The following is a 14,744-nucleotide window of genomic DNA, read 5'->3' on the forward strand; positions in this document are numbered from 1 at the left end:
AATCATACAATTTTTTTTAATATAAAATAGATTCATAAATAAATAAATAATAGATTATTGTCAACTAATATTTTATGGATAACTACAACAATTTTTATGATTTATAAATATAGAATCAAACACATTTTAAACAATTGTTTAAATTAGAATCCAAAATCCATTTTTCATGAGAATTGGATTCTAATTTAAATAATTTGAAAGATAACAAGCAGGATTTTTAAAAATTAAAAATGAAATAATTATCAAATGCAAACGAGACCTCGAGTTGTTATCAAATGAATCGAAATTGAGCTTATATCTACGAAAAACACCAAATATTATAAATGAACCAAAATATTTACAAATATAACAAAATAACTATGTTATATTTGAAAATAATTTCAGCATTTTTTTATTTAAAACAATTTTAAGGAAGAAAAAAAAAGACCTTTTAAGAGAAAAAAAAAACAACAGAAAAAACAAAAGGAAAGGAAAGATCAGACTTGTAAAGGCGAAAATGAGGCACGTTTGTGGACATCAGACCTTGCAAGAGATTGTATATCCACAGAAAAGAAACTCATCTAACTATATTACATAAAAGTGGCAGAAACAAGATAAAGAGAAGGGATAAATCTCTCATTTTCAACAGGAATTGTCAAACTTTGTTAAAAAAGAAAAAAAAATATCCTAAAACAAAACAATACTTTATAGTCATGGGATCTTAGTATATGGTCAAATTATAAGGTTTGTCTAAAATATTCCATTTCTATCCATTTGATCCTCAGTTTACAATAGATTTAATTAAATCCTAAGTTTTAAAAATATCTAATAATCCTTTAAACTATGAATTTTGCATTTAATAGAACTTGGACCTATTTGTGATTTTTGTTTTAAATGCACATATCCACTACCCACAATTAAAAATTCAGATTTATGTCTAGTGAAATTATAAATTTTCAATTTATATCTAATAGATTAATTAATTACAATAAATTTTAAAGTTAAAAAATTTATTAGACACATAGTTGGAAGCTCGAAGACCTATTAAACATTTAAAAAATTAAAGTTATTCCACACCCAATAAAAAGTTCAAAGACTAAACTTGTAATTTAACCTAAATATATTTATATACATTTCAAACCATGTTAAGATGAGCTGCCCTTGATTAAAAAAAAAAAAAAAAGACTTTTTAAGTCATAACCTAAATGCTGAATTTAAGAAAAATTCTTATTATTGGATTGGATTCATCCACTATAACTCAGTTACTCACAGCCTAAAGCAAAATCCCTGTGGAAGTAGGGTTGTAGTGTGGGAATAGGACTTTTGAGGGATATAAAAAGAACAACCATCATGATAATGCAACTACTGATTATTGCTACTTGAGAGCATGTTTTTGCAACAGAAGCTGCAAATTAGACACATGTCCTAACTGTCCATGCCAATTCTTCATGAATGGGAAACTTTGTCAGAAATATCCCAAAAAAGTTTTCAATCTTTCACAATTTATACAATTTTGAAAAAGTCATTAAAATAGTTTTTTTTTCGACCAAAAATCGACAATCAAGATTTAAACAAGAAAACTAACTAATTGGATTCTACCTAACTATTAGATATATAGAGAGAAGGGGTAGGTTGTGGAGAGATGGTGGGTTGATCGGGTGTTGGCTAGGTCTAAGCAGCTTAGATTGTGTAGAGAGCTCCAGAGCAAATATAGTGTAATCTTTGCAAATCTTAAATCAAATCATACATCTTTTCAAAATTTCTCCAAAATCTATAATCTTTCTTAAATCTTATATACATAATTTTACAAATCTTACGTCTAATTTTTGTTTAGAGAACTATTTGAATTTCTCAATTTCTATTTCAAGAATTATTTGAATTTTCAAATAGATTTACCAATTATCTAAATGAATTTTCCAAATGAATATTGGATGATTGCAATGTGATTTTTAAAATTTGGAAAGATTTGGTAAAGATTGAATAAAATTTGGAAAAATTAGGTAAAATCTTGATATTCATCCCGGGTGAGTTTAACCGAGAAAAATCAAAAGAATTGATAATTTGGATATAAGATGAAAAGGTTAACTTTTTATTCAAATCTAAGGACTCTATCTTGACCCGATTAAATAATATATATATATATATATATATATATATATATTATATTATATTGAACGAGTTTTCAAAGCAAGTTGTGAAAGGAGGAAATATTTTGAAGCTATTTCTACCCCTCCCCTGTAGAATTTGTGAACAGAACAGGGTGGATTCTTTTTCTTTTTCTTTTACCACCTAATGAATGCTTTTTTTCATCCCCTTTACATGTAGACATATGTATTTAATTCCATAAGAAAAATAAGGACAAGAAAAGAAAAGTTCTAAAGTCACGAGGGAAGTTTCTGTGTAATTAAAATATTGTTACTTACAATGCTTGTGTCGTGGCAATAATGGTGCTTCGGATGCTTTACGGGGATGGGCCCATAAAGGTTGACAATGTTAAGATATGTTCCCATCGCATCGCCCAAGAAAGAAGGGATTCTTCTCCATTTGTATTTGTCCAATGCGAATGTTACATAATTATATTCCTGTTTGTCCTGCATTCAATCAACAGTAAAAAAGGAATGGGAAAGATGAATCCACTCCAATTATCATTCCTTTCTACAGTCATCAACCGACCCCATTGAATAATCATTAAACACATTAAAACCTTTGCTTCATCACTCCATCAACAACCGTACAAGCAAAGCATTTACCAGAGACAAAAGAACTGAATCATAAAAGAAAGAGGTGCTTAGATTATATCATGCCTTTAGGTTTCAAATAAGAAAGGTCTTGGAAGATCGACTCATTGTCATTGCAAACACAAAGGCTCCAGTTGCAGAATGTTCTAACATACAAGGAATACGAAAACTGGGTCCATTGAAGAAATTCAAACTTGACTACAATATGACCTAGAACCTACATATTCATGTTGTTATTACTCTGTCATGACAGGCTTGTTCTCGTTTGCCTTGAATCTCTGCTCTTTTGGCTTCTGCTCCTCAGTTTTTCTGAAGTGAACATCACAAACAACAAGATCAGACAACAAAATGTTTGTTTCTAACATGACAATGCGATTATTACAAATAGAGGAAATGCATTCCAAAATAAGAATATATTCTGTTATTATTACTTTTTGGATTATGCATTGTGGAAAGTAAAGTCATACTCTAGCATAATTCAAACAGTAGAGACAAGCATTCAACACAATGATAAAATTATTTCCCCTTTCAACTAATGACTTAATCATTAGAAACAACAATTAAGGGATATTCTGGAAGTTGAATAATGGGAGGAAAACTAAAGGAATGAGGGGCACAATCTTGAATCTTTAGGTTTCGTCTAATAAGATATTCAATACAATTTGATCATAATCTTTAAACCAAGGTAATAATATCCCATAGAATAAGCAGTAAGCCAGACCAGATCTAAAAGTTCTAAAATAAAGAAAGATAAGTCAGTCATGCGCTTTTGAAGGATTGAAATATGCACTTTTTTCTGGTTCTTTCTTTTATAAATATATATGAAACAGATCGGTAGTATGAATTATAACGAAAAGGGAGGAAACCTAAACACCAGGCTGAAGAAATTACAAAAGAAAAAGGGCCTAAAATCATTTAGACTAAATTAGCTAAAAGCAGTGTAGTAACATTTACACCAAGATAAAAGCAGCCACTAAAACTAATTCAAGAAAAATATTGCTAAAGGCAGTGTTGTTAAATGTCTGTTGTTCCTTTCAGCAGAAGATTCCAAAAGAAAGTTTAATTTACACTTCAAAATCTTAAAGAACATAATTACACTAGAAAGTTTAAATCAACCTGTTGAATTCAAATCAGGTAAATCCAAAGTGTCAAGGAATCCAAAACGCAAGTAATTAAACTACGCTAAGAAGTTTTCCGTAGAAGTTAATGGTACAGTACAGATCGCCGGCCAAAATTCTATTTCATGATTAATATCAATTAAAATCTGTATGACGCCTCAAAATAGAATGTCTACTTAAATCATGCTTCATTCTTTTAGTCACTGACAAGTAACAAGTACGCTTGGAGTACATAAAACTTTGAAGATTCGAGAGCAAACATGATCGGAAAAACCAATACGAAGACCGAACAGAGAACTAAATTGCCAGATAATAAGCTATCGATTCCAAGAGCATTCATACTCAGTTAATTCGCTCGCCAGATCAATTTCATACAAATTTCGCTATCCATTCAACAACCTAAACTTGTAGAGCCTCTAGTTCAATTTAATCAGCAATCAAACAAACGAATAACAGACTAATAAGATAATTTCCAGGGCTCAAAAGTCGAAACAAAAGCAAAATGAAGTAAACGAAAATCAAAACAACCTAGAATCCAAAATCAAACAAATAGATAGTTACAAAGAAGAGAGAATATCAAATTAACTAACTACATTACGGAAAAAATATCTCTACAAATAGGTCTCTGAATGTAAAGATAGTGAAAACAAGAGCATCGGATACCTTTTGTCGTAGGCTCCTCCTCCCTTCTGGCTGAGGAAAGAGCGGAACAGAGGAGAGTTGACGTCGTAGATCATCGTGAAGCGATTGGGAGAAACAGCAACAATGTTATTCCAAGCAAAATGAAACCCTAGTCTGTCGCCGGCTTCGAAATCTGCAACTTTCGCTTGTATAAATAGTATCGGCGATATAGAGAAATAGGCGGATGAATGAATTCAAACACAGACTGACAGCCACAGGCCGCCGTAACTTGGAAGGGAAAAAAAGTAATAATAAAAAATGCCCTTATAAATTTATCAATTTTGTGATCAAAATCGTTAATTTAATAGGTTTTCACTTGAATAGAAATATGATCAAATGTTTAAAATATTTTTGTATCTTTTTCAATTTTAACTTAGTAAATGAATAATTTATAATTTTAAAGCAAATTAAAATATTTATTATTTATATTATATTCACATTAATGATATTTTATTATTTTTTAATGTTTTATTACTTTTCTCAATATATAATGAAAATTATAAGTCATTTCAATGTTGATATCGAACCTTTGAAAATGTGAAAATATCGATGAAAATTTTGACATGTCGAAGGAAGTTTAATACCATCAGACTAGCTCTTATTTTTTTTATTAGAAAAAAAAAAACTCCGACATTGTGTTTTGAGTAAATTTTCATTTATTTAGGAAGGTGTTTTGGAGCTCCAATTTGGAATGGGTTAAGAAAGTAGGGAGTAAGAATTATTTTAACCTCTTGTTTTGTTAGAGTAGTGTTATTTTACAATTCAGTGAGGTTAAAATAACTCTCTCCCTCCAATGTTTCTAATAGTTTCACCCATCGACAACCACCTCCGATTACTAACTCCGACGACTACTTCGCCAACGACTCATCAAATAGAGCTAGGAAACAATATGTTTCCCCAATGTATCATTTACAATGAGTTATACATTTTAACTCAATTCATATATTGCAATAACTTATTTTAGTATTACAAGCTCTTCCTTCAAAAACACATTTGATCAATCCTATGTCTTGAACTTCTTTTGAATGATACCCTACCACATCATCATTTTTTTTTTTTAATTATGTATCTAAATTGACAATGTTTTTTGTGTGACATTGTGGTGATGACTTATACTTGGCAACTATCACTCCTATACTTGCCAATTATCAGTCTTAGATTTACGTTTTTGTGTAATTTTATGAAGTTAGAGAATTGTTTGAGAGAATTTTCTGTTTTAGTACACCTTCAAATATGGAGTTTTTTTACTTAATCAATAATATGATTTTTAGTACAATCTCATGTATTTTGTGCATGTATCAAGAGTATTGATACATCTTCAAAATGACCAAAATGGATGAAAAATAATGTAATTTAAAATCCAATACATTTTTAAAAATTGATATAATGAATCTTTCTCTTTCTATTTACAAAATATGATATTTAAGGTGTTGGTAGTTGTATAATATAATACAAAAAATGTCAAAAATAACCCTAAACCCTAAAAATTACTTCCTCCAACGATAACTTATGGCAACCTTGCACCTATGTGAATAACTTCGACAACCAACTTCAATGATCACTTCAGTGACCAATTCAATATAGTGTTTAATAATATGCTTTTATAGTAATTTGACATTAGTAGAAACACTTTTGAGTGTATAGCAAATAAATAAACTTGTGTATAAACTTTTGAAAAAATGTAATCAAACACATGAGTGTTTTTATTTTGAACATTTTTTTTATGGAAAAGAACGTTTAAATGAAAATGATTTTTTGAAAAACGTTATTTTCTAGTCAAACCAAATATTTCCTAATATATAACTTATTTCATGGGTCTCGTCAAAATTTAAATCAAGAAGATTGTATATATGGGAAAAAAGACATTCATAAAATTGAACTAGCTAGAAAATAAGATAAGAAATCTCCCAATGAATCTTTTTCAACGATTTATACATTTTAATTCAATTCATATATTGTAATAACTTATTTTAGTTTCAAGCTCCTCCACTAGAACTTCTTTTGAATGATAACCCACCACGTCGTTATTATTATTATTATTATTATTGGAATTATGTATCTAAGTTGACAATATTTTTTTGTAATACTAAAATAAATGGAGCAAACCTTTTTATTTCTATTTACAAAGTATGATATTTAAGGTACTAGTACAAAAAAAAAAAAAAAAAACCAACAACAAATAAAAGACAACCCTAAACCCTAAACCCTAAACTCATACTTAATAACTTCATGTTAAACGAATCAACAATCTAACACACACATAAATCCTAAATTCGGATTAAAATAATTTGCATCCCAAACACATGCTTGCTTGGATTAAAATAATTTGTATCCCAAACACATGGTTTATGATCACATACTAAATTAATTTGCACTCGAAATGCAGAGTTTCTAAACTAAAACTAAAATAGTATGCATTCAAAACACTAGTATTTAAATCTAGACAAAAAAATATGTATCATAAACCATACTATTATAACCCCACATATTGTAATAACTACTTACCTTTTTTCTTTTTGAGAATAAATAATAATCACATACTATTATAACCATTTTGCGCCCAAATAGTTTATAAGTTTCAAAAGGTCACACTTTTACTCTTGAGTTGTAGGATTAAGTTTTATCTGATTAATAAGCTTCAATATTTTACATTTTTATCATTGAGTATTAACTCAAGGCTACTTTTAGTCATTTAGTCATTTGTGCTGACCGTCTATTAATTACTTTAAAATAATTAAATTAAGTATAGTTAAAATTAGTTTTCTTTAAAAAAAATCGTCATTGAAACTAATAGTGAAAAACCACGTCATAATTATTTCAAATTAACACATCATTGACACCAACAACAAAATACAAACCTTAGTTAGTTAAGGGTAAAAGTATAAAATATAGAAATTTAAGGATCAAATAAATATAGAATTAAAAGTTTAGGAACATAATATATGTTCTTTAGTTTAGACCCCATTTGGTAACTATTGATTTTTTATTTTTGTTTCTGAAAATTAAACTTATTTCATCTACATTTTTTTACAATAATTTGCATATTTCTTAAATACAATAGTTGAATTTTTAGCCAAATTTAAAAAATAAAACAACTTTTTGAATTTTTTTTATTTCTCAAAATTCAGCTTGATTTTTTTAAACAATTAGTAAAAAGTAGATACAAATGAAGAAATTTGGATGTGAAAATAGTATTCATAAACTTAATTTTCAAAAATAAAAATAAAAAATAAAATAGTTATTAAACGACCCTGATATTTATAGTTTTAAGAATTTCAATTAGTTCATATGAATCTAAAATATTCATTTTTGTCTATACCATTGGTTCAATCACATAGGTCACTCTTTGTGTACTTTTACCCTTTTTTTTTTTTCCAAGAAAAACGCACTTTTTTATTTTTATTTTTATTTTTTACTTCACCCTAAATCTTAACAACACAAAAAAATAGTTATGCAAATAGAAATATGGTCCCATGAAAAGTACTGTTATGATAATGTTAGAAATGGTTTGTAATGTATGATTAAGGATGCGTTTAGAATATCTCTCTTAAGTGATTAAATTAAAAAATAAGTTTTTAAAAAAGAAAATCATATACTTAGCAACCCCTAAAATAGATTTTTAAAAAATGAGTTTATAAAATAAGAGCCTGTTTAGATTGATTTGAGAAAAAAATGTAATTAAAAAACTCATTTTTATTCGAACACTTTTGATAAAAACTAATTAAAATACACTCGAAAAACTATTTTGGGTGGGAACAATCTAATATCTTTCGAAATAACTTATTTTTTAAATTAAACACTTGAAAATGTATTCCAAATACACTAAGTTGGTTTAGGATAAAGAAACCAATTTTTAGAAAAATGAGTTTTGAGTGTTTAATGGTTAGTCTCTCTCTAATTTGTATGAAAAACTCCGACCACCACCAACTGTCGTCAGCCAATCTCCAACCACAATCTCCATTGACTGTTGTCGGCCAACTTTTGACCACTATCGGCCACATCAGACTATGCCGGTTAACTCCGGCCATCATCTCCATCGTAAATTTTTTTATGGTAATTTGAAATTAATAAAAAATACTTTTAGTTTATAATAAATCAAACAAACTTTTACATAAAAACATTTTGAAAAATAGTTGCCAAACACACGTGTAAGTAGGTTTTATTAAAAGGGTTTAAATGAAAATGTATTTTTCGAAAAACATTTTTTCTTAAATCATTCTAGACATGCCCTAAATCATAGGTATTAAATTGTAATTTTTAAAATGATGGAGATTCAGTTTCAATTAAATTCAAATCATGGGAACAACTTAAAGCTAAACCCAACACATGAAATAAAACGAAACTTTTAAAACTCTAGAGATGGAAATTGAAACTTTTCTCGAGTCAATTTATTTGTTTAAAACTATGAAATCTCTTATTTTTCCTTCATTAAAAAACACATTTAGATTAGTTAAAATAACTAAGATTGGAAAACCATATTTAACTATCAATTCAAACTTTCTTTTAGCTTTGCTAATGCTTATGGGTTGGGGAAATGTAGAGCTTTTTATTAATATATTTTAGGAAACAAGTTATTATGTTGGCTTTAGGAAATTTGTGTTTAGAATGAATCTTTTCGATAAATGTGTAAAACAGAAAAAGTTGAAAAAATTGATGGACGTGTAAATTTCAATGGTGATTATTATTGAAGTTGAGTTATTTAATACAAATTTATGAAGTTGGTAGGGCATACGCCCCCTTATATTATTTTTTTTTACCTTTCATAAACCATATTCTTTCATCTCCTCAAATCCTCTCTTTCTCATCCATTTATTCCTTCTTCCATCTCTCTTATTCTTCTTTCGCTTTTATTTCACTTATTCTGTTTATTATCCATGATTCGTTAGAGTTCTCTCTTTACATTGGTTTCTATCAAAATTGATCGATTATGTTATTGTGGTCAGTTGATTGTGATAACCAACGTCTCCAAAATCGACCACCAAAAATTGGCTATCAATAAATCGTCATTGATTTAGGTCCAATATTGACATCGATAGATTGATGATCAAACCTCGACCAAAGTCTATTACTTTGAAACAAAATTAAACTTAGTAAAGACAAAATGGATATAATTTAGGAAAATTGTGTTATATAATTAAAAATATAAAGAGAAAAGGAAAAATGCCTAAAAAATTGTAGCCCCGCTTGATTCGTGATTCATTTTCATTTGTGTGTTTTCAAAAACAAAAAAATACAAGGAAAACAATTAAAAACGTATTTGATATACTTATTTTCAAAAACGATTTTAAAAAACAATAAATTGTCATTTTCTTTGTTTTAAAAAATTATGAATACAAAATACACTTAACACATTTATATCAAACTATACAAATTAGAGATTGAATATTATATATTTTTCTTTAGAGTCGAGAAGCCTGCTTCTATCTACAAATTGTAACTCTTATCAATTTATAGTGAATATATTTTTTTTTACAATTAAATATATGAATAAATATACCACTAATTTAAATTGTGCAACATGTTATCAACATTAATCCTACTAATTTGTAGTATGATCTTCCTTCTTGGTGAAGCTTTTTTTTTTTTTTTACCTTATGGAAATTATTTATATTATTTTATCATAAATATTTTTTTATTCTCTTACACATTTTATCACTTGTATTTTCGAAAAAAAAAAAAAAAATTTACTCCATCATGTACTCTCTGCACTATTTTTATTTCCATTATTAACAATAAAAATCATCATAATAACAAAAACAACTAAATTGTTAATTTTAATTATCTAGAATAATGAATTTTATCAGAAACAATTAATCTTCTCTCGCATTTTTAAATTCACAACCAAACACAAAATTTGAATTTTGAATCAAATTTCAAAATTTTAACTTAGAACTAAATGTGTTTTCATATATCGTAAAAAAAAAAAAAAAATCATTTTTATTTTCTACTAATTCTTTATTTTCGAAAACAAATTTTAGGATCACAGGGACAATAATATTTGCTATTTTGACTATCACGTCGGTGAGTGAATAATATTGTTTCCACTTATATCTTTAGTATATACGTGTTATGTACCGTTGGGTCTAACCAAAAATTGATATATAAATATTTATGTATTTATTTATTAAAAAAATACCTTTTCACAAGTAACCTATTTTTCTAGTCAATGGACTCTGCCCAATCTAAGTTGGATTTTAATATGTAAAGCCCAAATGTAAAATAACATTCCAAAGGAAAAAAATGTATTTTGAATCTAAAATGTATTTCTGTCCCTAATTGCATTCCATTGCTGTTTTAGTATCCTCTTTTAAGATTCTTTTGTTTGGAAATAAAGTTTTCTAAATTGTATTATCTCCTTAAATTTGTCTAGTTGGGTCTAGTTGGTGCGATGTACCTTTTTTTTTTTTTTCATTTTTTAAAAAATATTTTGAATCAAATTTTTGAAAGGAAATATACAAATCGAGCTAAATTCACTTTAATGAATGTTAATGAAATAAAATAAGTTAACATTACAAATTTTATCTCTATAATTAGGAGAAAGTTAAATTTTAATCCTCATAGTATTGAAAAGTCAGAAGTTAGTCTTTATAGTACAATAAAACATGATAAACTCCTCAATTATAGTCTATGGCATAAAACTATTTAGAAAGTATTTTTTATATAAAAAAAATACTAAATTTTAATTATAAACTATAAAAAACTGAATTATAACTTTCACGAGATTATATCAACAAAAACATAGAAATTTTCATTAACATGTCGATATTTCTATGTTTTTATGGGTTCAACATTAATATAAAAAGTGAATCAAATGTTTCTATTATGTCGTAGAAAAATAGGTGATTTATTTACTAATTTAAATTTATTTTTTGAATCTTTTATTTTTACAAATTTTTTATATTAATATTTTCGTTAACATCCGCATTTTAAACAAGATTAAATTGACAATTTAAGTAGTAAAATATAACACAAGATTCGAACCTACTTTCAAAGCTCACAAATTTGAACGAAGGCAATAGGTGGGTGGCCGCCTATCCAATCACCGATTCGTCGGTGCCTGCAGCTCCTATTATTTTACTTTCCACAACTACCCTTCCTCATTTCTTTAAATCCCCAATATGTCCTTTCTTATAAATTCTTTCTTCAATTTACGGAAATACCCTTCACCTTGACCAAGTAAAACCAATCCAAATAATTAGAAAAAATATCTATTTATACCTCAACATTTTCGAGTTACATTAATAATATTTCATTTAAAGTTTCAACCCTTCTTCAAATTTTATTCTAACAAAATCATATCAGACTTATAATTATATCCATTAAACTCTTGTATTGTCATAACTGAATTTATTTAGATTTTTATTAAAAAAAATTCTAATTATTAAGCACGTATAGACATTTTCACATACTGAATTAACAAAATGAATTATTAGAGTTAGTGCATAAAATTATAAACTTGAATTCACAAAAATTCAGATTTTAAATTAATAAAATTATTAGTTTAAATTTTAATGGATAAACTTAAACAATTAGGAACATAATTGGAATTTTTTCAAATAATTATAATCACAAATTTTCCTTATGTATTATTTATAATTTTTTGTATGTATCCTAAATTCGAGACGTCGTTGTTTGACTCAGAGATTATCTTAGAATGGGTCAATAATTATTACCGATTAATTTTTTCTTTCCACACGTTTGTATCTTTTTCTTTTCTTTGAAAGCACACGTTTGTTTTCAAATAATAATGTCATTAATATATTTCTCAAAGATAATTGGAATATGTTTTTGCTTTTCAAATCGTATATAGTGGCATATCATAAGGTCTTAACCATATTGATTATTATTTTTAAGGAAAAGGTAAAGATCTATACCATATTTAATATTTGAATATATTATGCTGATGTTTTAGGACATTTTGGGTAAAGATTATAATTAGTTGATTGGATTATTAACAAATACTTAATTAGACAATGGAATAAAAACATATAAAGTGAGAGATTCAAATTCATTATACCGCGATTGAGAGTATATGTCTTAATTATTTTGTATTATTTTATTATTATTATATATATTTTTTCTGGTTCAACTTGGAGTGTGCGATCACCTATAGTCCAATCAATTGTAAGGTAATCAATAGATTTTTCTTCAAGAACAATTCACCATTCTTGAACGTAACATACAACTATTCGAATAATGGGTAAAGATAGAGGTAAAGCACTAAAAATCGTTTAGATCGACCAAATTAACATTGATCGGTTGGTGATAGATTATGGTTGGTCAGTGGTCAGTTCTCCCATAAAAAATCGACTCCTCGACCAACTGACTAACCATGATGTATATTAGTGTTTTTTTCAAAAAAATATGTTGCTCCCCTTTCTTATCCTACCATACACTTCCTCTTCACATTCTCAATATGATCTCCATCTCTCACCTCCTCTCCCATTTCCACCGTCGTCATGACCTTTCTCTCGCTCTCCCTTTCACAATTTCCCTCAATATTTTCTAGTATTTTTTATGTGAAAAGTAGATCCAGTTCTCTCTGTCTCTAATCTGATTGTGGGAAGAAGAAGAAGAAAGAGGAAACAAACAAAAATGACCGACCAGAGGTTTATTACCAACCAATTTTCATGGTCGGTTTTCTCCTAAAATCAACATCGACTGACTAATGTACACCTCTGGGTAAGGAATTGATAACTGCCTTGAAAAAAAAGTAAATAATGTGATACTGATTTGAAAGTACTACAATGATTGAGTCTGATTATAAGTCAAAATCAAATTATCTGATTATAACTCAAAATCAAATTATCTGATTATAACTCAAAATCAAATTATTCCTTGCTAAAGCTATCATGGTTGTACCTATTGTCTTGTAAAAATCGACTTTTTACGAGTAGGTTGAATAATATAATAAAGTTATGGGTACAATTAAATCAAACAACTGGTATTACCTACACTTTCGTATCTTTTAATTGATCGACATTAAGTATTTTTTAATAGGGCTTTATGTCAATTACAATGATCAAACCGTTAAACTTGTAAGGACAAAAACATTTGTGCAAATTATGTATTATGAATTTCACACATAATTATAAAAGCTTGTCTTTTTCTCCCTAGATATTAAAGTTATACAGACATGCCTATCCCAAATATATAATTTGCACATGGTAAAGTCTAAATTATTCGCTTAGTATTTCTTTAGTTGGCTAAATTATACTAAATATTTTTGGCGAAATTTGTACAACCATCTCTTTTAAGATGAAATAAATAGTAACAACGATATTATTATTATTACTATTTTTATATAAAAAGTCAAGGTAGGAAGATTTAAATCTCCACCCTCAATAGAAAGATAACATATCGATATCATTTTTTTTTTAGTAAATGTCGATTATAATTAAATTAGGATAATATTCACATATATTGTAAATAGTATGTTACTAATTCTCATACATAAGATATCATATCAACTTCTATAATTTATTTTAACATAAAATATATTTTTTTCTAATTAACAATTTCAAAGTTCAAAGGTTTTTTTTTTTTTTTTTTTTTTTTTTTTTTTAACAAGTTGAAAGTTCAAAGATAAAAGTAGACTTTTTAAAGTCTAGGGACACATTTGAAACCTACTCCAAAAGTTTAGAGTAATTTGATATAAGCTAATTTAGCTTAAAAGGCCAATTTAGTTCCGTACTTTGAATTTTGAACCATTTTAGTCTCTATACTTTCGATCGTTCAATTTTAGTTTATATAATTTCAATGAATCTTAAATTCAATTATTGTTCTTTCAATAAATCTTAAATATAGTCCATTAATGTTATTTTTTTTAAAAAAATGGTTAAACAATAACGGAAAAAAACTATATAAATATATTTTCAAAATTTAAAATGTAGATTGTCATAGAGACTGGTTTTTTTTTTTTTAGGGTTTAGAATTTTAGAATTTATTAAAAATATAGAGACTACAAAATTAGATCTTTGAAAGTACAGTGACTAAAATGAAACACGATTGGAAGTACAAAGATAGAAATAATATTTTAAACTCTACATGAGTTTAAGAATTCGACCTTTCAGAAGATAAGTAATGTCTTATTTATTCATAGTTATATTAACTTCACAAGATAAGTTAAGAATCTTTTTCTTTTTAAATTCAACTACTTATGAAGCATGGAATAAAAATTTGAACATCTAATTTTTCAATTTATCCGAGATAGCTATTAATTTACTAT

The 14,744-nt window shown here is 27.1% G+C and overlaps 1 protein-coding gene across 1 annotated transcript; it reads right to left on the reverse strand.

The window, feature by feature from the left end:
* Nucleotides 1-2,744: 2,744 nt before the first annotated feature.
* Nucleotides 2,745-4,760, reverse strand: LOC120078208 (wound-induced basic protein-like). Its single transcript, XM_039032434.1, has 2 exons — nt 4,499-4,760; nt 2,745-3,026 (listed from the first exon to the last, which is right to left on the reverse strand). Exons 1-2 carry the CDS (start codon nt 4,570-4,572, stop codon nt 2,954-2,956), a joined length of 147 nt encoding a protein of 48 aa, XP_038888362.1. The 5' UTR covers nt 4,573-4,760; the 3' UTR covers nt 2,745-2,953.
* Between the last annotated feature and the right edge of the window lie 9,984 nt (nt 4,761-14,744).

Source organism: Benincasa hispida, chromosome 5 (assembly GCF_009727055.1).
Source record: "Benincasa hispida cultivar B227 chromosome 5, ASM972705v1, whole genome shotgun sequence".
NCBI lineage: Eukaryota > Viridiplantae > Streptophyta > Magnoliopsida > Cucurbitales > Cucurbitaceae > Benincasa > Benincasa hispida.